At 40.3% G+C, this 24,789-nt stretch overlaps 1 protein-coding gene and 1 non-coding gene across 2 annotated transcripts; both read left to right on the top strand.

Moving 5' to 3' along the window:
- The first annotated feature begins 1,251 nt into the window (after positions 1-1,251).
- Positions 1,252-1,327, top strand: TRNAA-AGC (transfer RNA alanine (anticodon AGC)). Its single transcript has one exon. It is a non-coding gene; the product is annotated as a tRNA-Ala (tRNA).
- Positions 1,328-9,029: 7,702 nt separating this feature from the next.
- Positions 9,030-19,707, top strand: LOC136322160 (olfactory receptor 1J4-like). Its single transcript, XM_066254316.1, has 2 exons — positions 9,030-9,534; positions 18,728-19,707. The coding sequence occupies exons 1-2, from the start codon at positions 9,030-9,032 to the stop codon at positions 19,705-19,707; spliced, it is 1,485 nt and encodes a 494-aa protein (XP_066110413.1).
- The last annotated feature ends 5,082 nt before the right edge of the window (positions 19,708-24,789 follow it).

Here is a 24,789-nt window from a genome sequence, read left to right as displayed (position 1 = left end):
ATCTCTCCAGCTCCAATCAGCATAACAAGACACAGCTGAAAACAAGAAGTGGGAAAGAGGGGCAGTACCTCAGGTCTCCATGGAGACCTGAGATACACCTCCCACTACTGAAGCAGAGAAAGCACCCGACCCCCAGAGAGAGTAACTGGCAGATCAGGCCTTCAGAGTCTCAGGTTACACCTACAACATTTCTGGATACAGTTTCAAATAAGTCCCCTGCTGAGATCAGTAAACAAGACTACAACTGAGAATAAAACAAACAAATCAAGACTTCAAAGCAGCCCAAATCCAAAAGTGGATAAAAAATAACAGCTGATGCCAACCCAAGAAGACCTAGAAATAACACAACTGAAAATTGGAGGCAGACAACACCAAACCTAGACTCAACAAGCCCTACAAAAAACACACCCAAACACATAGACATAATGACAAGACAGAGATGTGTAATCCAAATGAAACCACAAATGAAATCTCCTGAAAAGGAGCTGAGTAATAAGGAAATATCCAAACAGCTGGATGCAGAGTTTAGACTAATGATAGTTAGGATGATTAGGGATCTTAGAACAACAATGGATGCTCATTATGAACACCTAAATAAAGAGATAGCAAGTATAAAAAAGGACATTGAAATATTAAAAAAGAATCAGTCAGAGGTGACAAATACAATATCAGAAATGAAGACCACAATAGAAGGAATTAAAAGCAGGATGAATGAAGCTGAAAATTGAATCAGCGAGTTGGAGGACAAGATGAACAAAGGCATGGAAGCAGAGCAGAAAAAAGAAAAGACTCAAAAAGTCTGAGGAAACTCTGAGAGAGTTCTGTGACAGCATGAATAGCAATAACATCCACATCATAGGGGCTCCTGAAGAAGAAGAGAAAAAACAAGGGATAGAAATTTTATTCAATCAAATCATAGCTGAAAACATCCCTAAACTGATGCAAGGAAGGGTCTCACGAGTTCAAGAAGCACAGAGAACTCCATTAAATAGAAACCTCAAAAGACATACACCAAGACACATCATAATTAAAATAGCAAAGCAAAGCAATTAAGAGAAAATATTAAAAGCTGCTAGAGGAAAGAAGGCTATCACCTACAAAGGAGCCCCCATAAGAATGAGATCCGACTTCTCAACAGAAACACTTGAGGCCAGAAGGGAATGGCAAGAAATATTCAAAGTAATACAGAACAAGATCCTACAACCAAGACTACTTTAACCAGTAACACTATCATTTAAATTTGAAGGAGAGGCCCTGGCCAGTTGGCTCAGTGGTAGAGCGTCGGCCTAGCATGCGGAGGACCCGGGTTCGATTCCCGGCCAGGGCACATAGGAGAAGCGCCCATTTGCTTCTCCACCCCTCCGCCGCGCTTTCCTCTCTGTCTCTCTCTTCCCCTCCCCAGCCAAGGCTCCATTGGAGCAAAGATGGCCCGGGCGCTGGGCATGGCTCTGTGGCCTCTGCCTCAGGCGCTAGAGTGGCTCTGGTCGCAATATGGCGACGCCCAGGATGGGCAGAGCATCGCCCCCTGGTGGGCAGAGCACCGCCCCTGGTGGGCGTGCTGGGTGGATCCCGGTCGGGCGCATGCGGGAGTCTGTCTGACTGTCTCTCCCTGTTTCCAGCTTCAGAAAAATGAAAAAAAAAAAAATTTGAATGAGAAATAAAAAGCTTCCCAGACCAAAAAAAAACTCAAGAAATTCACTACAACCAAACCAAGGCTGCAAGAAATGCTAAGGGGCCTGTTGTAAACAGATCAAAGGAGAAAATGAATATAGCAAAAGAAGAATACAGCTTTAAATAATGAAATGGCAATAAACAACTACATATCAATACTAATCTTAAATGTAAATGGATTAAATGATGCAATCAAAAGACATAGGGTAGCTGTTTGGATAAAAAAACAGGACCCGTACATATGCTGTCTACAAGAGACACACCTTAAAACAAAAAATGCACATAGACTGAAGGTAAAAAGATAGAAAAAATATTTCATGCAAATGGAAATGAAAAAAAAGCTGGGGTAGAAATACTTATATCAGACATAATAAACTTTAAAACAAAGACTATAGAAAGAGATAAGGAAGGTCACTACATAATGATAAAGGGAACAATCCAACAGGAAGATATAACCATCATAAATATTTACGCACCTAATATAGAAGCATCTAAATATATAAAGCAGACTTTGATGGATATAAAGGGCGAGATCAACAGCAATTCTATAATAGTAGGAGATTTCAATACCCTACTAACATCACTAGATAGAGCCTCAGGAAAGAAAATTAACAAAGAAACAGCAGACTTAAAGGACACACTAGGTCAACTTGATTTAATAGATATCTTCAGAACCTTTCACCCAAAGGCAGAAGAATATACATTCTTTTCAAGTGCTCATGGTACATTCTTTAAAATAGACCACATGTTAGGACACAAAAGCATTCTCAACAAATTTAAGAAGATTGAAATAATATCAAGCATTTTCTCTGATCACAATAGCATGAAACTAGAAATCAACCACAATAGAAAAACTGAAAAATACTCAAACACATGGACTAAAAAGCATGTTATTAAATAACTAATGGGATAATGAAATCAAAGAAGAAATAAAAAATTTCCTAGAAACTAATGATAATGAGCAAACAACAACTCAAAATTTATGGGACACAGCAAAATTAGTACTGAGAGGGTAGTTCATCACACTAAAGGTATTCCTTAAGAAGCTTGAAAAAGCTCAAATAAAAACCTAACCCTTCATCTAAAAGAACTAAAAAAAGAACAGCAAGTAAGGCCCAGAGGTAGTAGAAGGAAGGAAATAATAAAAATCAGAGTGAAAAGAGGTGACATAGAAGCTAAAGAAACAATATGGAGGATCAATGAAACCAAGAGCTGATTCTTTGAAAGGGCAAACAAGATCGATGAACCTTTAACAAGACTCACTAAGAAAAGAAGAGAGAGGACTCAAATAAATAAAATTAGAAATGAGAGTGGAGAAATAACAACCGACATAACAGAAATACAAAATATTGTAAGAAAATACTATGAAAAACTGTATGGCAAAAAATTAAACAACCTAGGTGAAATGGACAAATTCCTTGAAACATATAATTTTCCAAAAATCAATCTGGAAGAATCAGAAAACCTTAACAGACGATTACAACAAAAGAGATCGAAACAGTTATCAAAAAGCTCTAAGCTGGCCCTGGCCGGTTGGCTCAGCAGTAGAGCATCGGCCTGGCGTGTAGGAGTCCTGGGTTCGATTTCCGGCCAGGGCACACAGGAGAGGCGCCCATTTGCTTCTCCACCCCTCCCCCTCTCCTTCCTCTCTGTCTCTCTCTTCCCCTCCCGCAGCGAGGCTCCATTGGAGCAAAGACAGCCCCAGCACTGGGGATGGCTCTGTGGCCTCTGCCTCAGACGCTGGAGTGGCTCTGGATGCAACAGAGCGATGCCCCAGAGGGGCAAAGCATTGCCCCCTGGTGGGTGCGCCGGGTGGATCTCGGTCGGGCGCATGCGGGAGTCTGTCTGACTGCCTCCCCGTTTCCAGCTTCAGAAAAATGAAAAAAAAAAAAGAAAGAAAGAAAGAAAGCTCTAAGCTAACAAAAACTCCTGGGCCCGATGGCTTCACAAGTGAATTCTACCAAATATTCAAAGAAACACGAACTCCTATCCTTTTCAAAAAATTCAGGAGGAAGGAACACTTCCAAGTTTCTTTTCTGAGGCGAGCATAATTCTGAGTCCAAACCAGGCAAAGACAACACAAAGAAAGAAAATTATAGGCCAATATTACTGATGAATTTAAATACTAAAATCCTCAACAAAATATTAGCAAACCAGATCCAGCAATACATGAAGAAAATCATACATCATGATCAAGTGGGATTTATTCTGGGAAATCAAGGATGGTACAACATTTGTAAATCAATTAATGCGATTCACCACATAAACAAAAGGAAGGAGAAAAACCACATGATAATTTCAATAGATTCAGAAAAAGCATTTGATAAAATCCAGCACCCATTAATGATCAAAACTCTTAGCAAAGTGGGAATACAGGGAACATACCTCAACTTGATAAAGGCCATCTGTGACAAACCCACAGCTAATATTATAATTAATGGACAAAAATTAAAAGCAATTCCCCTAAAATCAGGAAGAAGGCAGGGGTGCCCCCTTTCACCACTCTTATTCAACATAGTACTGGAAGACCTAGCTACAGCAATCAGACAAAAAGAAGAAATCAAAGGCATCCAAATTGGAAAAGAAGAATTAAAACTATCATTATTTGCAGATGATATTTTACTGTATATAGAAAACCCTAAAGTGTCAGTCAAAAAACTCCTAGACCTGATAAGTGAATTCAGCAAGGTGGCAGGATATACAATTAATACACAGAAATCAGAGGTATTTTTATACACAAACAATGAACTGTCAGAAAGAGAATTTAAGGAAACTATCCCCTTCATTATTGCAACAAAAAAATAAAGTACCTAGGAGTAAATTTAACCAAGGAGGTTAAAGACTTGTATTCAGAAAATTATAAAATATTGATAAAAATAAATCAAGGAAGACACAAACAAGTGGAAGCATATACTGTGCTCATGGTTAGGAAGAATAAACACATTAAAATGTCTATATTACCCAAAGCAATTTATAAATTCAATGCAGTACCAATTAAAATACCAATGACATACTTCAAAGATATAGAACACATATTCCAAAAATTTATATGGAACCAAAAAAGAACAGGAATAGCCTGAGCAGTCTTGAAAAAGAAGAATAAAGTGGGACGTATTACACTTCCTGATATCAAGTTATACTACAAGGCCATTGTACTCAAAACAGCCTGGTACTGGCATAAAAATAGGCATATAGATCAATGGAACAGAACAGAGAACCCAGAAATAAATTCACATTTTATGGACAATTGATATTTGACAAAGGAAGTAAGAGCAATCAGTGGAGTAAAGACAGTCTCTTTAACAAATGGTGTTGGGAAAACTGGACAGCTATCTGCAAAAAAATGAAACTAGACCACCAACTTACACCATTCACAATAATAATCTCAAAATGGATAAAGGACTTAAATATAAATCGTGAAACCATAAGTATCCTAGAAGAAAACTTAGGCAGTAAGCTCACTGACAACTATCGCAACAATATCTTTGCTGAATTATCTCCACAGGCAAATGAAATAAAGGACAGGATAAACAAATGGGACTATATCAAACTAAAAAGCTTTTGCACAGCCAAAGACAATATGAACATAATAAAAAGACGAACCACACAATAGAAGAACATATTCGACAATACATTTGATAAGGGATTAATAACTAAAATTTATAAAGAACTTGTAAAACTCAACACCAGGAAGACAAACAATCCAATCAAAAAATGGGTACAAGAAAGGAATAGACACTTCTACAAAGAGGACATACAGATGCTCAATAGACAAATGAAAAAATGTTCAACATCACTAATGATTAGAGAAATGCAAATTAAAACCACAATGAGATACCACCTCACACCAGTCAGAATGGCGCTCATTGACAAAACAACACACGATAGGTGCTGGCGAGGATGTGGAGAGAGGGGAACCCTCCTGCACCGCTGGTGGGAATGCAGCTGGTGCAGCCATTGTGGAAAACAGTATGGAGATTCCTAAAAATTAGAAATGGAACTACTCTTTGACCCAGCCATCCCACTTATAGGGATATATCCCAAGGACACTATATCACCAACTGAAAAAAAGAAATGCACCCCCATGTTTATGGCAGCATTGTTCACAATAGTGAAGATCTGGAAACAGCCTAAGTGTCTGTCAGTGGACGAGTGGATTAAAAAGCAGTGGTACATATATACAATGGAATACTATGGGGCTATGAAAAAGAAGGAAATAATACCTTTTGCAACAATATGAAGAAACCTGGAAACTGTTATGTTTAGTGAAATAAGCCAGGCAGAGAAAGAAAAATATCATATGACCTCACTCATTTGAGGAATCCAAGGAATAATGAGAACTGAGGAATGGAATTGAGACAGAGGAGGTGGATCAAAGGGACCAGAGGAAAAGAGGACAGAGGGAAAGGAGATGATAGGATGGGATAAACCTGAAGGGAAGGGGGGAGGGTGCTATAGAGAGAAGGGCAAGGGAGACGTTGAGGGGAATAAGGGGGAGAGGGGATGCATTTGGGGTGACTCTAGAATCTATGTAAACACAATTAATTAAATTTAAAAAAAAAAGGAAAAAAGAAAGAAAATTGTAACTTTACAGTAGAACAACCTGGGAGATACCACCTTAGCCAACAGACCATAAAGAAAAGCACAAATAATTTGAACAATTAATGTCAAATGCCGCCCTGGCCGGTTGGCTCAGCGGTAGAGCATTGGCCTGGTGTGCAGAAGTCCCGGGTTCGATTCCCGGCCAGGGCACACAGGAGAGGTGCCCATTTGCTTCTCCACCCCTCCCCCTCTCCTTCCTCTCTGTCTCTCTTCCCCTCCCGCAGCGAGGCTCCATTGGAGCAAAGATGGCCCCGGGCGCTGTAGATAGCTCTGTGGCCTCTGCCTCAGGCGCTAGAATGGCTCTGGATGCAACAGAGCAATGCCCCAGAGGGGCAAAGCATCGCCCCCTGGTGGGCATGCCGGGTGGATCCCAGTCGGGCGCATGCGGGAGTCTGTCTGACTGCCTCCCCGTTTCCAGCTTCAGAAAAATGAAAAAATAAAAAATAAAAAAAATAAAAAAATGTCAAATGCCTTCTAATAAAATGTATTGTGGTATATCGGCTCAAAACCCAAGCCCAAAATATACAGATATACATATGCATAGAAAGAAACATAGTAAAATGTTAATCTAACCATTGGGGAGTCTGTGTGGAGCCTTTGGCAAATAGCCTGTATCATTTTTACAGTATTTCTGAATGTTTAAAATCATTTCAAAATAAAAATATAAAAACTCCCTTACCCTACTGGAACAATGCCCAAGAAAAATGAGCCCAGGACATCACTGGAATGAGGGACACTGTCCCCTAGGACTCCAGTCCCTCTGGCTCTGGGACACAGCTCCCCAAATTGCAGTCAGAGTGTAGCCGAAGCTTTGGGACTGTGTTTCAGTCTCTCATTAGTAATTGTTGTCTTGACTCATTTCCCTGGAGCTGGCTGGGGAGAATGAAGGTTTTTAGAAGGGCCATGGCCACAGATGTTTCTTCTCTGTGTCTGGACCTAAGGCCTCCTGAAGAAACCTGAGGAGTCGGGCAGCAGTCTGGAGCAGAAGGGTCTGACTCAGCAGTGACGGGCACAGGTCAGAGGGGCTGGGACTCTGCCCTTGGCAATGGGTTTGCCTGTGTGCTAGCGGGTCACGTAAGACTGTGTCCATGACTGTGTGTGTGTGTGTGCGTGTGTGTGTGTGTGTGTGTGTGTGTGTGTGTGTGTTATCTGCACCCATGACCTCAAGTATTTCCTTTGGAGTCCTCCTTCTGGGGCTCCATCAGCTGAGCTATCCAAACTGTAAGCAACTCCCTGTTTCTTAAAACAGATCAGCTATCATTACAGGTTCCTGCATGTGACTGTGTCACTTAGAATTTTAAAATCTTTTATTACTTTTATTAAACATCCCTGGCAAGAAGAAAAAGAATATCCAGGCACCATGCTGTGCGAGGTTATTGGGCAGAATCACTATAAACATGGGTGAGATCTTGGGAAAGTTACTGAAGTGCTTTGCCCTCCGTTTCCACATCCATAAAATGGAAGGAAGGACCCTTGGTGATGAGTCTGCAGAGGCCCAGGTACATGCTCATTGTACGAATAGAAGTCAATGTATTGGAGATTTTTTGTCAGTTGAAAAGGATATAAATATGAAGAAACAAAATTATCTAGAAATAGAACTAAAAAAATTTTACACAATGTTTTGTCCTCAAAGCTCTAAAGTAATATATTGTACTTCACTCTCCTAAATACAAAAAAAATTTTTTTTCCGTGTATGATGGTTAAGAGTGGGGGCTCTGATCACACAGACACGTTAGCCTGAACACCATAAAGTAGCTAAAACTTGGTAAGTTTTAACTTATGGAAAAGTTATCTATATTATTGCATTAATATAAATATATTACAAATCACATATCTTATATATACAACTATACAGAGGTGTGTGCCATTTTGACTCGGGACTGTAAAATTTTGCGCTGACAAATTTGTATCATTTATGTCTCCATTTATTAAAAATTAAAATAGTTGAAAAAACACAAGTGCATAGTGCCTCTGTAAAGAGGTGTTTGACTCTGGGAATGGAGGCTCATGTATGAACTTCATCAGGAAATGTAGGTAAAGCCCTCAGTCCAGTACTCAAATGTCCACCACAGTGTTCAGCATTATTATGAGAGATACTTTGTGGACTACTCTGGCTTTAGAGCTACTTAGGGATCAATGACGCTTAATGGCCACCCACTTCTAGAGTGCCCATGAGTTTACAGCTTCAGGTCAGTGGGACCCAAAATGTTCACAGGAGGAATGTGAGAACTCTCCAGCAATGCCAGCTCAGCCCTGGAATCTCACGTTACTTTAAGGCATAAAGTAAATCTGATAGCAGTTTTCCGGGTTCATGCTCTATTTCTGTCACAGTGATTCAGTGTGGTGTGGCTATGAACTGGGGTGGAAACTGTCCCTCCATGCCCATCACGATCTAATCTCACAGAAGTGGGGACCTTCTTTTCTTGTTGTTGTTGTTTACTGCCACATCTCAGTCCTCAGTAGAGGTCCAGACAGAGAATCTGTGCTCAATAAATATGGTGAATGCAACAGTGAACGCCCTCTGGACTCTGTAATGAGGTCTCGCAGCTGCTTTAACAGTGCGATGTTTTCCTGCAGCCACTTTGGGATAGAGCGAGGACACACACTCCTATAGTTATCATAAATTATTCTCTGTGTGTGTTTAAAAAGAATAGTTTTCCTGGCAAATGACAGCATGAGACATGATGGTCCTTGGTGTCCTTTCCAGGTTGCTGAGAGTCCCAAACCTCCTTCCTCCCCAGCAGACGGACAGCAGCATGGGGCCTGAGAACCAGAGCAGCGTGTCCGAGTTCCTCCTCCTGGGGCTCCCCATGCGGCCAGGGCAGCAGCGCGGGTTCTTCACCCTGTTCCTGGGCATGTACCTGACCACGGTGCTGGGCAACCTGCTCATCATCCTGCTCATCAGGCTGGACTCCCGCCTGCACACGCCCATGTACTTCTTCCTCAGCCACTTGGCCTTCTCTGACATTTCTCTGTCATCCGTCACTGTCCCGAAGTTGCTCACGAACATGTGGACTCAGCAAGAATCCATCTCCTATGTGGGATGCATTGCTCAGGTGTATTTTTTCATACTTTTTGTTGGTCTTGACAATTTCCTTCTGGCAGCAATGGCATATGACAGGTATGTAGCCATCTGTCACCCTCTACGCTACACCACCGTCATGAGGGAGGGGCTGTGTGTGCTGCTTGTGACTGTCTCCTGGATTTTATCCTGTGGCAGTGCCCTGTTAAACACCCTCCTCTTGGTCCGACTCTCCTTCTGTGCCGACAACATCATTAGCCACTTCTTCTGTGACCTCACTGCGGTCCTCAAGCTGAGCTGCTCTGACATCTCCCTCAATGAGCTGATCATCTTCACTGAGGGAGGAGTGCTTTTATTTCTGCCTTTGTGTATTATTTTGGGCTCATATGTTCGTATAGGGACCATTATCCTGAGGGTTCCTTCCACTGAGAGGCTCTTTAAAGCCTTTTCCACCTGTGGCTCCCATCTCTTTGTGGTGTCCTTATACTATGGGACACTCGCAGGTGTTTACTTTTTCTCCTCAAGGGATTCCAAAGACATCACTGCTTCGGTCATGTACACGGTAGTTACCCCCATGCTGAACCCCTTCATCTATAGCCTGAGGAACAGAGACATCAAACAGGCCTTGGAAATGTGTGTCAACAGTGTTAACATTTGTAAGTGGCAATCACTAAATCCTCTTATTGCAGTCAGGAGCAAGTGAGATATAGCTCCTAAAATTATTCTATGGTTGTCATCTCCATATAACTTTTTTGAATAGGCATTCTGCTGTCATGTATAAGTGTTGTTAATATGTCAACTAGGTCAGTTTGCTTGTTGCCAGCTGGATTGTTACTAATTTTTATTTCTATTTCATATATTGAACTTGTACATCAACTCTTATAAGATATGCAGAACCTTATGCAAAACGTTACAAAATTATAATTGTACTTTAGTCTATTTCTTCTTTGAAATATGTCAATTTTGGCCTTTTCTTTTCTTTTCTTTTCTTTGTTATTGAGGAGACACTGTTTTAGCATCTTGACCTGCTCCTGGTGAACTCTCTCTAACTGGTTCCTTTATGCTGGTTTACACTGGCTTTAAGCTGGTTTGGCACAACTCTTCCCAACTCACATTCAATGACATCGTGTTGGTAGACTGCAATAGACATGGTAAGAATAATTACACTATGAGAATTGTCAGGTGCTAAGAACAGGGTTTTAAGTAAAAGGAGAGAGAGACTTTTTAAGATGTATTTAAGTGCATGTCATTGCATTTATAATTAGGAGATATTTCCAGAAATGGGTCCTAACTTAACATCTCTTGTACTGCTGATATTAGTATTGTTACTTTATATAGCTATATATAGAGAAATACAGATACAAATATAGATACAGAGATATAGATACAGGTAGAGTATAGGTAGTAAGGATGTAAGTTTCCTGTGGTTAGTGTTTATATAATATTTTCTACTCCATCACTTTAACTTTTCTATGTCCTTATACTTGTAAAATGTCCATTGTTGGCAGTGTAACATTGGATCTTGCTCTTTTTATGTGGACAATTATTATATTTCTGGAGAATTTTATCTATTGGCATCTTAATGTAATCACAATACATTTGAATTTATACTTTTCATGTAACTATGCTTTTTATTTTATTTTTTTAATTTTTTTTAAAATTTTATTTTATTTATTCATTTTTAGAGAGGAGAGAGAGAAGGAGAGAGAGAGATAGAGAGGGAGAGAGAGAGGAGGGGGGAGGAGCTGGAAGATTAACTCCCATATGTGCCTTGACCAGGCAAGCCCAGGGTTTCAAACCAGCGACCTCAGCATTTCCAGGTCGACGCTTTATCCACTGCGCCACCACAGGTCAGGCTCATGTAACTATGCTTTTTATTTGCTACATCTGTTTCACATTTATTCTCCCAGGTTTTCTTCTCTTTTGATTAATTAAATATATATTTTTTAATTCCTTTATTAACTTATTAATGACTCATGATAATCTATTATAATTACATTCTGCTTGTGCAAAGAGATTAATTCATACTTTATCTTAAATTATTTATAGTATATTTATATACAAAATGTATAATTTACTATTTTAGCCATAGCAGGTCTACAATGCAGTGGCATTTGGGATACTCATCACCAATAACTCATTCTAGTAACCAAAGGGAACTCTGTAGAACATCAATGCAATGGAGTGTTTTGCAACTCTAAAAAATAACAACCAAACTGTCTGTAAATCAACACAGAAACATCAGAATACATGGTTCCATGGGGAAAAAGCAATGCTAAACAAATATTTATAGCTTGATACTTTTCATGTAAGAATAAAGGGAAATACAATATACATATGTATGCCTATTGATCAAACAGAGACACAGAAAGAATAAGTCAGAAACTGATGAGATTTTGAAGCTACAGGACACTGGCAGAGAGATGGGGAGATGAGTATAATTGTTTGTAAACTCTGAGCTATGTTCTCCTTTGTTACTAAAAAAAGAATAATGAGGAAACATGGTGAGTAAAGCAAAATAGGACAAAATGAATAAATAAACCTAATTGTATTTCAAATTTATGCCACAATTAGACTAAAAATGAAAATAAAATTGTAACTTAAGTAATTCTTCAACCCAGAGTATAGTCTGTATACTCTCATAACAACAACAACAATAAGCCCTGAAAAAAGAATTTTAAGCTCTAGTTCCTGTGTCATTAACTGTGGTATTGGTTCACCATTCTGAAACAACTCAGCATGTGTGCAAAGATGCAGCAAATAAGTAACCCAGAGGGAGACGGAGGGAGTCCCACTCCCGGGGAAGGTGCTGTGCACACGGAGAAGGAGGGGCTGGAAAGAACCCTGTGGTGTCCAGTGAGAACAGATCTCAATTCAAACTCATGGGTTTTTAAATTTATGAATACATGGAAATGTATATGTTCTATGTCAACATCTACACTGTGCCCATCCCCCATTCTTTCTGTCCCACTCCTGACCCACCTCCTGTGGGTAAACATGACTTTAGAATCTTATTTTTAGTTTTTACTTCTTGTGCTTTTCTACTATATATTGCCCTGTTGGCTTTTCTGAGATTATTTAGTATTCATGAAAGAAATAAACACACCTTAAACTTCAAAACAATAGAAATGATTTATAACACAGAGAACAAAAATCCACAAGTCCATAATGATTGGAATATATAAATATGAAGCAAAAAAATAAGGAATAAGGGTCTATTCCTTCTCACAGAAGAAAACAACTAATAAACACAGAAGAACAGCTAGAATTAGAAAAATCACCATTTGGCCACCACTATTGCAATAATTTTATCAAATAAGATTCAACAATGGATATTAAATATAATGGGTAAAAATATAATAAAAAAGTAACATAGTATCAAAATATCTACCCCCCAAATCCCTATTAATTACAATCCTAAAATAGTGACTTTAAAAAATCTTAACTTCACAGTAGAGAATTTGTCAGATATACCCTTAGCCAACTGATCAGTGATAAAATCACAAGAACTGAGAAATATTTATATCATATGACTTCTACTAATATGCACTGTGGTTAACAGCTGAAATTTTAAGCCTGAAATACACATATTAATTAAGACACAGATCTTAAGGGTATTGCTTTTAATTTTTGCCCATTGAGTATGATGTTGGCTGTGGGTTTCTCATAGATGGCCTTGATCATGTTGAGGTATGTTCCCTGTATTCCCACTTTGCTGAGAGTTTTGATCATGAATGGGTGCTGGATTTTATCAAATGCTTTTTCTGCATCTATTTAAATTATCATGTGGTTTTTCTCCTTTTTGTTTATGTGATGAATCACATTGATTGATTTACAAATATTGTACCAACCTTGCCTCCCCAGAATAAATCCCAGTTGATCATGTTGTACGATTTTGTCCATATATTGTTGGATCTGGTTTGCTAATATTTTGTTGAGGATTTTAGCATCTATATTCATCAGAGATATTGGCCTATAATTTTCTTTCTTTGTGTTGTCTTTGCCTGGTTTTAGAATCAGAATTATGCTTGCCTCATAAAAGGAGCTTTGAAGTCTTCCTTCCTCTTGAATATTTTGAAATAGTTTGAGAAGGATAGGAATTAGTTCTTCTTTGAATATTTGGTAGAATTCAGTTGTGAAGCCATCAGGCCCTGGACTTTTCTTTTTGGGAGTTTTTTGATAACTGTTTTGATCTCATTTGGTGTAATCGGTCTCTTTAGGTTTTCTGATTCTTCCACATTGATTTTTGGAAGACTGTATGTTTCAAGGAATTTGTCCATTTCATCTAGGTTGTCTAGTTTTTTGGCATACAGTTCTTTCTTACAATATTTTGTATTTCTGTTGTGTCAGTTGTTATTTCTCCACTCGCATTTCTAATTTTATTTATTTGACTCCTCTCTCTTTTTTTCTTGGTGAGTCTAGTTAAAAGTTCATCGATCTTGTTTACCTTTTCAAAGAACCAGCTCCTAGTTTCATTGATCCTTTGTATTGTTTCTTTAGCCTCTATGTCATTTATTTCTGCTCTGATCTTTATTATTTCCTTCCTTCTACTACATTTGGGCTTTACTTGCTGTTCTTTTTCTAGTTCTTTTAGATGCAGGGTTAAGTTGTTTATTTCAGCTTTTTCTATCTTCTTACAGTGTGCCTGTAGTGCTGTGAACTTCCCTCTCAGTACTGCTTTTGCTGTGTCCCATAAATTTTGAGTTGTTGTATGCTCATTGTCATTCGTTTCTAGGAATTTTTTTATTTCTTCTTTGATCTCATTCTTAATCTATTCGTTATTTCACAATCTGCTATTTAGTTTCCATGTGTTTAAGAATTTTTGAGCTCTTCTGTTATGGTTCATTTCTAGTTTCATGCCGTTGTGATCAGAGAAAGTGCTTGATATGATTTCAATCTTCTTAAATTTGTTGAGACCACTTTTGTGCCTTAACATGTGGTCTATCCTAGAGAATGTACCATGAGCACTTGAAAAGAATGTATATTCTGCTGCTTTAGGGTGAAAGGTTCTGAAGATATCTATTAAATCGAGTTGATCTAGTGTTTCCAATAAGTCTGCTGTTTCTTTTTTAATTTTCTTTCTTGAGGATCTGTCTAGTGATGTTAGTGGGGTATTGAAATCCCCTACTATTATAGTATTGCTGTTGATCTCGCCCTTTAAATCCATCAAAGTCTGCTTTATATATTTAGGTGCTCCTATATTAGGTGCATAGATATTTATAATAGTTATATCTTCCTGTTGGATTACTCCCTTTATCATTATGTAGTGGCCTTCTTTATCTCTTACTATATCCTTTGTTTTAAAGTCCAATTTGTCTGATATAAGTATTGCTACCCCAGCCTTTTTTTCATTTCCATTTGCATGAAATGTTTTTTTCCATCCTTTTACCATCAATCTATGTGTATCTTTTGTTCTGAGGTGTGTCTCTTGTAGACAGCATATGTACGGGCCCTGTTTTCTTATCCACGCAGCTACCCTTTTCTTTTCATTTAATCTATTTATATTTTTGGTTATTATTGATATGTAGTTGTTTATTGCCATTTTATTCTTTAAAGCAACATCACTAATCATTAGAGAAATGCAAATTAAAACCACAATGAGATATTACCTCACACCAGCCAGAATGGCATTCATCAACAAAACAACACAGAATTAGTGCTGACGAGGATGTGGAGTAAAAAGAACCCTCCTGTACTGCTGGTGGGAATGCAGACTGGTGCAACCACTGTGGAAAACAGTATGGAGATTCCTCAAAGAATTGAAAATCGAACTGCCTTTTGACCCAGCTATCCCACTTTTAGGAATATACCCCAAGAACACCATAGAACAGCTCCAAAAGGAGAAATGCACCCCCATGTTTGTGGAAGCATTGTTCACAATAGTGAAGATTTGGAAACAGCCCAAGTGTGTGTCAGGGGATGAGTGGATTAAAAAGGTTTGGTATAGCCCTGGCCGTTTTGCTCAGTGGTAGAGTGTCAGCCTGGCGTGCAGAAGTCCCGGGTTCGATTCCTGGCCAGGGCACACAGGAGAAGCGCCCATCTGCTTCTCCACCCCTCCCCCTCTCCTTCCTCTCTGTCTCTCTCTTCCCCTCCCACAGCAAGGCTCCATTGGAGCAAAAGATGGCCCGAGCGCTGGGGATGGCTCCTTGGCCTCTGCCCCAGGCGCTAGGGTGGCTCTGGTGGCAACAGAGCGATGCCCCAGAGGGGCAGAGCATCGCTCCCTGGTGGGCAGAGTGTTGCCCCTGGTGGGCGTGCCGGGTGGATCCCGGTCGGGCTTATGTGGGACTCTGTCTGACTGTTTATCCCCGTTTCCAGCTTCAGAAAAATACAAAAATAAAAAAATAAAAAAAATAAAAAGGTTTGGTACATATATACTATGGAATACTACGCAGCCATAAGAAATGATGACATTGGATCATTTACAATAACATGGATGGACCTTGATAACATTATACGGAGTGAAATAAGTAAATCAGAAAAAACTAAGAACTATATGAATCCATACATAGATGAGACTTAAAAATGAGACTCAGAGACATGAACAAGCATGTGATGGCAACGGGGGTAGGGGGGTGGAGGGAGGGGGGATGGGGCGAGGAAGGAGAGAGGGGGTGGGGGAGGGGAGAGGCCCAAAGAAAACCAGATAGAAGGTGACAGAAGACAATTTGACTTTGGGTGAGGGGTATACAGCATAATCAAATGTCAAAATAATCTGGAGATGTTTTCTCTCAACATATGTACCCTGATTTATCAATGTCACTGCATTAAATTTAATTTAAAAAATGGAAAAAAAAATATAAAGACACAGAGAAAATAAACATAGTAAAATGTTGATTTCAACATTGGCAAGTCAGCCCAGAAATGATTTGCACCATTTTTACAATATTTTGATATCTTTAAAATCATTTAAAAATATTAAAATCATTTAACTCAGATGTAACAATGACTAAGAAGAAAGGAGCGCAGGGCATCAGTGGAATCAGGGACACTGTCCCCTAGGACTCCAGTCCCTCAGGCTCTGGGACACACAGCTCCCCAAAGGGCAGTCAGAAAGTAGCCTGAAGCTTGGGGACTGGGTTTCAGTCTCTCATTAGTAATTAGGTGTTTATCTTTGGACTTATTTCCCTGGAGCTGGCTGAGGAGAATGAAGGTCTAGAAGGACCAGGGCACAGATGTTTCTTCTCTGTGTCTGGACCTAAGGCCTCCTGAAGAAACCTGAGGAGTCAGGCAGCAGTCTGGAGCAGAAGGAGTCTGACTCAGCAGTGACGGGCACAGGTCAGAGGGGCTGGGACTCTGCCCTTGGGATGGGTCTGCCTGTGTGCTAGCGGGTCATGTGGGACTCTGTGTCCATGACTGTGTGTGTCTTTATATATTGTGAATGTTTGTGTACATGCTCTTGGATAGTTGCATGAGTGTGTGCCTGTGTGTGTGTGTTTATGTGTGTGTATTATCTGCATCCATGACCTCAAGTATTTCCTTTGGAGTCTTCCTTCTGGGGCTCCATCAGCTGAGCTATCCAAACTCTAAGCGTCTTCCTGTTTCTTAAAACAGACCTGTTATCATTTTCAGGTACCTCTGTGTGACTGAATCACTATGAATTTTTAAATCTTATATTAATTTTTCTAAACATAGAAGGCAAAAATATATCATACACACACACACACACACACACACACACACACCCAGCAATCATGCTATGTGAAGTTATTCAGCAGAATCATCATCAAATATGTGTGAGATCTTAGGAAAGTTATTGAAGTCCTTTGCCCTCTGTTTCACCATCTATAAAATGGAAAGGACTCTGGTCTTGTGAATCTCCAGAGGCCCAGGTACATGCTTATTGTACAAATGGAACTTGATGTATTTGAAAATATTTTGTCAGTTAAAAAGTATATATATAGATGAGCCTGACCATGCTATGGCGCAGTGGATAGAGCATCAAACTGGGATGCAGAGGACCCAGGTTCGAGACCCCAAGGTCACCAGCTTGAGCGCAGGCTCATCTGGTTTGATCAAAAGCTCACCAGCTGGGACCCAAGGTTGCTGGCTTGAGCAAGGGGTTACTCGGTCTGCTGAAGGCCCATGGTCAAGGCATATATGAGAAAGCAATCAATGAACAACTAAGGTCTCACAACGAAAAATTGATTATTGATGCTTCTCATCTCTCTCCATTCCTGTCTGTCCTTATCTATCCCTCCCTCTGACTCTCTCTCTCTCTCTGTCCCTGTAAAAAAAAAAGAAATAACAATTTTAAAAAAGTATATAAATGAGAAGGAACAAAAGTATTAAGAATGAGGACTAAGAAAATTTTGGATAACTTTGTGTCCTCAAAGCTCTAAAATAATGTATTGTACTTGGCTTCCCTAAGCAAGAGAAAGAAAATTTCAGTGTGTGATAGTTAAGAGCGAGGGTTCTATCACACAGAAATGTTAGACTGAACCTCATCAAGTAGTTAAATTTTGGCAAGTTTTAATTTATAATAAATGGTTATATATATTATTACATTAATATATTACATATCACATATATTATAGATACATGATATATACACACATGTGCCATTCTAACCTGCACTGTACAGTTGTATGCTGACAGAATTTACATTGTTTATGCTTCCATTTCTTAAAAATTAAAATAGTTGAAAGAACACAGGTGCATCGTGTCACTATGAAGAGGTCTTTAACTCTGGCAATGGAGGCTGATGTGTGAACTTTATCAGGAGAGGTAGGTAAAGTCCTCAGCCCAGTACCCAAATGTCCACCAAAGCGTTCAGCATTATTCTGAAAGGGAGTTTGTGGACTACTCTGGCTTTAGAGCTATTCAGGCATCAGTGATTTTTAATGGCCACTCACTTCCAGAATGTCCATGAGTTTACAGATTCAGGTCAGGGGACACAAAATGTTCACAGAACGAGTGTGAGAACTCTCCAGCAATGCCAGTCAGCACCGAGTCTCACATTACTTTAAGGCACAGACAACTGATAGCAGTTTTCTGGGTTCATTCTCTACTTCTGTCACCGTGAATCAGTGTGGTGTGGCTCTGGCCTGGGGAGGAAACTGTCCCTCCATGCTCATCATGATCTAACCTCACAGAAGTGGGGACCTTCTTTTTTTATTGTTGTTGTTTACTGCCACATCTCAGTCCTCAGTAGAGGTCCAGACAGAGAATCTGTGCTCAATAAATATGGTGAATGCAACAGCGAATGACCTCTGTACTCTGTAATGAAGTCTCGCACCTGCTTTAATAGTGTAATGTTTTCCTGGAGCCACTCTGGGATAGAGGTAGGATGCACACTCCTAGAGGTGTCATAAATTATTCTGTGTGTGTTTAAAAAGAATGTATTCTTGGAGAATCACAGCATGAGACATGATGTCTCTGGTCATCCTTTCCAGGTGGCTGAAAGTCCCAAACCTCCTTCCTCCCAGCAGACAGGGAGCAGCATGGGGCCCGAGAACCAGAGCAGCGTGTCCGAGTTCCTCCTCCTGGGGCTCCCCATGCGGCCAGGGCAGCAGCGCGGGTTCTTCACCCTGTTCCTGGGCATGTACCTGACCACGGTGCTGGGCAACCTGCTCATCATCCTGCTCATCAGGCTGGACTCCCGCCTGCACACGCCCATGTACTTCTTCCTCAGCCACTTGGCCTTCTCTGACATTTCTCTGTCATCTGTCACTGTCCCGAAGATGCTCACGAACATGCAGACTCTGCAAAAATCCATCCCCTATGTGGGATGCATTGCTCAGGTGTATTTTTTCATACTTTTTGGTGGTCTTGACAATTTCCTTCTGGCAGCGATGGCATATGACAGGTATGTGGCCATCTGTCACCCTCTACACTACACCACCATCATGAGAGAGGGGCTGTGTGTGCTGCTGGTGGCTGTTACCTGGATTTTGTCCTGTGTAAATGCCCTGTTGCACACGCTCCTCTTGATCCGACTGTCCTTCTGTGCCGACAACACCATTATCCACTTCTTCTGTGATCTCACTGCACTCCTTAATCTGAGCTGCTCTGACATCTCCCTCAATAACCTGGTCATATTCATTGAGGGAGGAATATTTTTATTTCTACCTTTGGGTGTTGTTTTGGGCTCATATGTCCGTATAATGATGATCATCCTGAGGGTCCCCTCAACCAAGAGACTCTTTAAAGCCTTTTCCACCTGTGGCTCCCATCTCTTTGTGGTGTCCTTATACTACGGGACACTTACAAGTGTCGATATTTTCTCCTCTTCATGGGATTCTAAAGACATCATTGCTTCGGTCATGTACACAGTAGTTACCCCCATGCTGAATCCCTTCATCTACAGCCTGAGGAACAGAGATATCAAACAGGCCTTTCAAACCTGTGTCAACAGGGTTAACATCTTTAAGTGGCAATCACTAAACCCTCTTATTGCAGTCAGGAGCAAGTGAGACATAGCTCCTGAAATTATTGCATGGTTGACATATCTTTGTAACTGTAATAAAATAAGCATCCTGCGTCAGCCTGGCGTGTGGGGGACCCGGGTTCGATTCCCTGCCAGGGCACATAGGAGAAGCACCCATTTGCTTCTCCACCCCCCCTCCTTCCTCTCTGTCTCTCTCTTCCCCTCCCGCAGCCAAGGCTCCATTGGAGCAAAGATGGCCCGGGTGCTGGGGATGGCTCCTTGGCCTCTGCCCCAGGTGCTAGAGTGGCTCTAGTCGCGGCAGAGCGACGCCCCGGAGGGGCAGAGCATCGCCCCCTGGTGGGCAGAGTGTCGCCCCTGGTGGGTGTGCCGGGTGGATCCCGGTCGGGCGCATGAGGGAGTCTGTCTGACTGTCTCTCCCCTTTTCCAGCTTCAGAAAAATACAAATAAATAAATAAATAAATAATAAAATAAGCATCCTGTTGTCATGAATAAGTGTTGTTAATTACCACTTGGATTATTAATAATAATATTCCCGATTAATATTATTTTTTGTTCATTGTCTCCTCTACATTATATCCAAAATCTTAAGCATAACACTGCACAATTTTAAATGCTGATTTGTCCTTTTTGTTTTGAGATATCAGGTTTTGTGTATATTGTGAGGACACACTGATTTAGCATCAAGATATGCTCTTGATAAAACCTGCTTTTTTTTCTTCTTCTTCCTTATACTGAATCTTTTATGCTAGCTTACATTGGCTTTAAACTGATTTGATGCAATTCTTCCCAAATCACACTCAACAACATTGTGTTGTTAGACCACAATCAGATATGGTAAGACTAATTACTCTATGAAAATGGGCAGGTGCTACAAAGTGTGGCTTTTTAAAACAGAGAGAAAGAGACTTTTATAAACGTATTTAGCAATACACCACTTCATTTTTAATTAGAAGATATTTGTACCAATGGGTCTTACCTAAATACCTCACCAACTTTTGATATTACTATATTACTTTATAGTTGTATATATAGATCTAGATACATAAAGAGATATAGATAGATAGAAATGCTATAATAGTATCAGAAATTATGAAGCATCTTTCTTGAGGTTAATGTTTACATGGTATTCCTTTCTCATCACTTTAATGTTTTGTATGGGTTAATCTTTGTGAGGTATACATTGTTAATCATGTAAAGTTGGATTTTATTGTTTTTATGAAGAACAACCATTAGTATATTTATGGAAAATTTCACCTACTGACATCTAAGGTAATCATAATATATTTGAATTTCTATCTTCTATATTACTATGTTTTCTATTATGTACACCAGTTTCACATTTATTCTCTTGTCCTGCTTTTCACTTATTAAATCTATATTTTGTTACTCAAGCCCCTCTCTTTAACCTATTAGTCACTCATTATTATTATATTTTATAACTCTTTTCTGTGCTCTGTACTCACATTACTTTCTACTTTCTCCTTAATTATTTAAATTGCATTTTAATATTCAAAACATAAAATTTACCATTTTATCCTATTGATGTCTAAAATGCATTGACATGAAGGACCCTCATCAACCATATCTCATTTGCCACCTCTAAAAAACACACTGTAGAACATCAATGTATTTAAGTATATCTCAGATGTTAAAAAATAACAACCAAGGTATCTACGAATCAATATGGAGAAATATCAGGATACCTGGTTAAATGGGAAAAGAGCAAAGTATAAAGGAGCATTTATAGCATGCTACTTTTCATGTAAAAATGAAAGAAAAATACAATGCACATATGTCTGCCTATTCCAGCAAACAAAAGCAGAGGAAGAATAAACAGACTCTCATAACACTGTGTAACTACAGGAGGTGGGCCAGAAGAATCAGAAGAAGAGTATGATTATTTGTACAGTTTGACTATGTTTTGTTTTGCTACTAAAAATTCATAGGAAAGGTGATGAATAGAGCAAGACAGAATAAAACAAAACAAATGAGCCTAAGTATATTGCAAATTACTACCATGATTAGACTAAAAGGGAAATTGGAATAAGTAACTTAAACAATTCTTGAACCCAGAATCACGTCTTTATACATTCAAAAAAACAAAAAGAAAGTTTTAAGCTATGATGTGTTATTAACAGTGGTATGATTTCAAGAACAATTCACCATGTGTCCAAAGATTCAGAAAATAGCTAAACAGGGAGGAAAAGGAGTGAGTCCTCCCTCAGGGAAGGTGCTGTGCACATGGAGAAGCAGAGGCTTGAAAGAACTCTCTCCCATCAAAGTGGAATTGGAGATATCAGTTTGAACTCATGGATTTAAAAAGGTATAAATAGATAGATCTGTGTATGTTCTATGCCAGCATCTATGCTGTTCCCAGTCATATTCTTTCTGTCCCACTCCCTGTAGGTAAACATTCCTTTAGTTCTTTACTTTCTAGTTTTTATTTCTTGTGTTTCTTTTCTATATATTTCCCAGTTGTCTTCCCTAAGATCATTTAATATCCTTGTAAGTAATGAACACACTTAAAGCTTCAAAACGAATAACAACAGTAATGGATTATAACTCAGAGAATAAGAAGAATCTATGAGTCTATAATGATATAAAAAATTTAAAAAAGCAAACAAGTGGGGAGTAAGAGTAAATTCTTTCTTTTTTTTTTTTTCTTTCATTTTTTCTGAAGCTGGAAACAGGGAGAGACAGTCAGACAGACTCCCGCATGCACCCGACCGGGATCCACCCGGCACGCCCACCAGGGGCGACGCTCTGCCCACCAGGGGGCGATGCTCTGCCCATCCTGGGCATCGCCATATTGCGACCAGAGCCACTCTAGCGCCTGAGGCAGAGGCAACAGAGCCATCCCCAGCGCCCGGGCCATCTTTGCTCCAATGGAGCCTTGGCTGCGGGAGGGGAAGAGAGAGACAGAGAGGAAAGCGCGGCGGAGGGGTGGAGAAGCAAATGGGCACTTCTCCTGTGTGCCCTGGCCGGGAATCGAACCCGGGTCCTCCTCACGCTAGGCCGACGCTCTACCGCTGAGCCAACCGGCCAGGGCCTAAATTCTTTCTTATAAGAGATTACAATTAATAAATATTGCAGACATGATAGAATTAGTAATACCACCATTTGTTCACCACATCTGCACTAATTTTGTCATATAAGAATCACCAATGGGTGTTAAATATAGTGGGCGAAATTATAAGAAAATAGTTATGTTTATATAGTTTCAACACATCTACTCAAATGATACCTTTATATTACAAAGTTAAAATAGTAACTTTTAAAATTTTTATTTATAATTTATTGGGATAACATGTTCCCCAAACCATACTTGTTACAAGTATACAATTCGATATCATCCCATCTACAAGCAGCACGTGCACCCCTTGCCCCATGCAGGTCTCTCTCTGCCCCCAACTCCCCACTCTGGGAGAGAGAACTCCCTTCTCTCCCCACCTCCTCACCCCTTTCCCTCAGGCTGTGGCCTCCCTGCTGTCTGTACCCACATGTTATGTGTATATGTTTTCTTAGCTAATCCCTTCCCTTCTTTCATCCTGTCCTCTCACTACTTCCCTCTGACAACTTTGTATCTGGTCCATATGTCCATGTCTTTTTTCCCACTTTGTCCATCAGTGCATTGTGGTTCATTAGATTTCATATATGAGTGGGATCATATGGTATTTAAAATATGGGAAATTTATAGTAGAGAACCAGGCAGACATCACCTTAGCCAACTGATCAAAGATAAAAACACAAGTTATTGAAAAATTAATATCATCAGATATCCCAGCTGAATATTAGAAAAAGCTTTTGACTGTTTAGGGACTCTTTCATTTGACCCCAGGAAATGGGTTTTGACTGTTAGGCATCTAGATGAAGAGACCTGGGTTCAGGTTGTCAGAGTTCTTTAAATAGCAGAGACCCTCTGGTTGCCCTAGGATCATTCAATTGAGTATATAGTTCAAAGGAAGAAAGATGGCGACGGAGTAGGTGGACGCTCCAACTGCCACATCTCAGGACCAAATTGGATTAAAACTTAATTTAAGAACAATCACCCTTAAAAACCAACTTTGGACTTAACTAAGAGGACTCTTTAACCAAGGATCACCAAAGAAGCCACACTGAGACTGGTGGGAAGGGCAGAGACATGAAAAGGGCTGCCCCTCTGCCAGGAGTGAGCCACAGCTGAGGGTTCAGAGGGACTCTCACTGTGGTGGGGCCACCCTGAAAGTTGTGGGCGCTCAGCCTTAGAGCCCCAGAGCCTAGAAGAGGCACCCAGACAACATTTAGCTGTGAAAAGAGCTGGGCTTCTTTCTGAGAGAAAGAGACATACCTCTTCGATGCAGATTCTGTTTTGAAGGGCCCACGCAGAAAATCTCGTTCACAACCACTTACCTGGGGCTCCAGGGGAGTGAGAGCTTAGTGGACTGGAGTTTTCAGGAAGACAGTGTAAAGTTGGAGACCCAGGGAGAGACACTGTGGGGGATGACCACCAGAACCCCTGTGCTGAGTCATTCTCCAATACTGCAGTCGCCATCTTTCCTGGGTGGAGCAATCCCCTCTGAGTGGCATCAGCCTGGGGAAAAGCAACTTCTCCGCCCTCAGGAGTCTCTCCAACCCCAGGGAAGGTTACAGGTCATTCTGAGATGACAGAAAACAGGGGGCGCATCAGTGACTCAGTTTTCTGGTGTTGAGACCAGAGCTTCCACACTCACACTCTCCCAAGTCTATGACCCATGCTTCCAATCACCAGAGACTCAATTGAAACTGTGGGTGGGATATCACACCTTTGGGTCTCAGAAGCCACACCCACCAGACTCCTGGTGCCTCACCCTACTGGTCTATGAAAAAAGTCTGGACAGACTGACACCTGGGACCAAGTGACGGAGCCACACCCACCACCTTTCTTAATCACTGAATTGCCACTGGCTCTAGACTCCAGCAGAGGTTTTTTCAGTGGCTGAGCCCATCAAGCAGCCAGAAGAAAGGCTGCAGGAGGTGAGACTCAGGGAAACTTGGCCATTTGAGTGGATCAGAGTGGGTAAAAACTAGCCTAGGAATAAAACTTGGTATTACCATGTACACCTGGGGCCAGCAGAGGCAGCCACAAACT

Source organism: Saccopteryx bilineata, chromosome 2 (genome assembly GCF_036850765.1).
Source record: "Saccopteryx bilineata isolate mSacBil1 chromosome 2, mSacBil1_pri_phased_curated, whole genome shotgun sequence".
NCBI lineage: Eukaryota > Metazoa > Chordata > Mammalia > Chiroptera > Emballonuridae > Saccopteryx > Saccopteryx bilineata.
The sequence above is the reverse complement of the archived record's forward strand: the minus strand, read 5'-3'. Positions and strand labels throughout refer to the sequence as shown.

What these genes read in the sequence shown, in the direction of transcription:
- LOC136322160 (XM_066254316.1), top strand. Translation starts at nt 9,030, where the DNA reads ATGGGGCCTGAGAACCAGAGCAGCGTGTCCGAGTTCCTCCTCCTGGGG. An exon ending in CTTGGTCCGACTCTCCTTCT is followed by an intron (nt 9,535 to 18,727) that starts GTGCCGACAACA and finishes CCCAGCAGACAG; the next exon opens with GGAGCAGCATGGGGCCCGAG.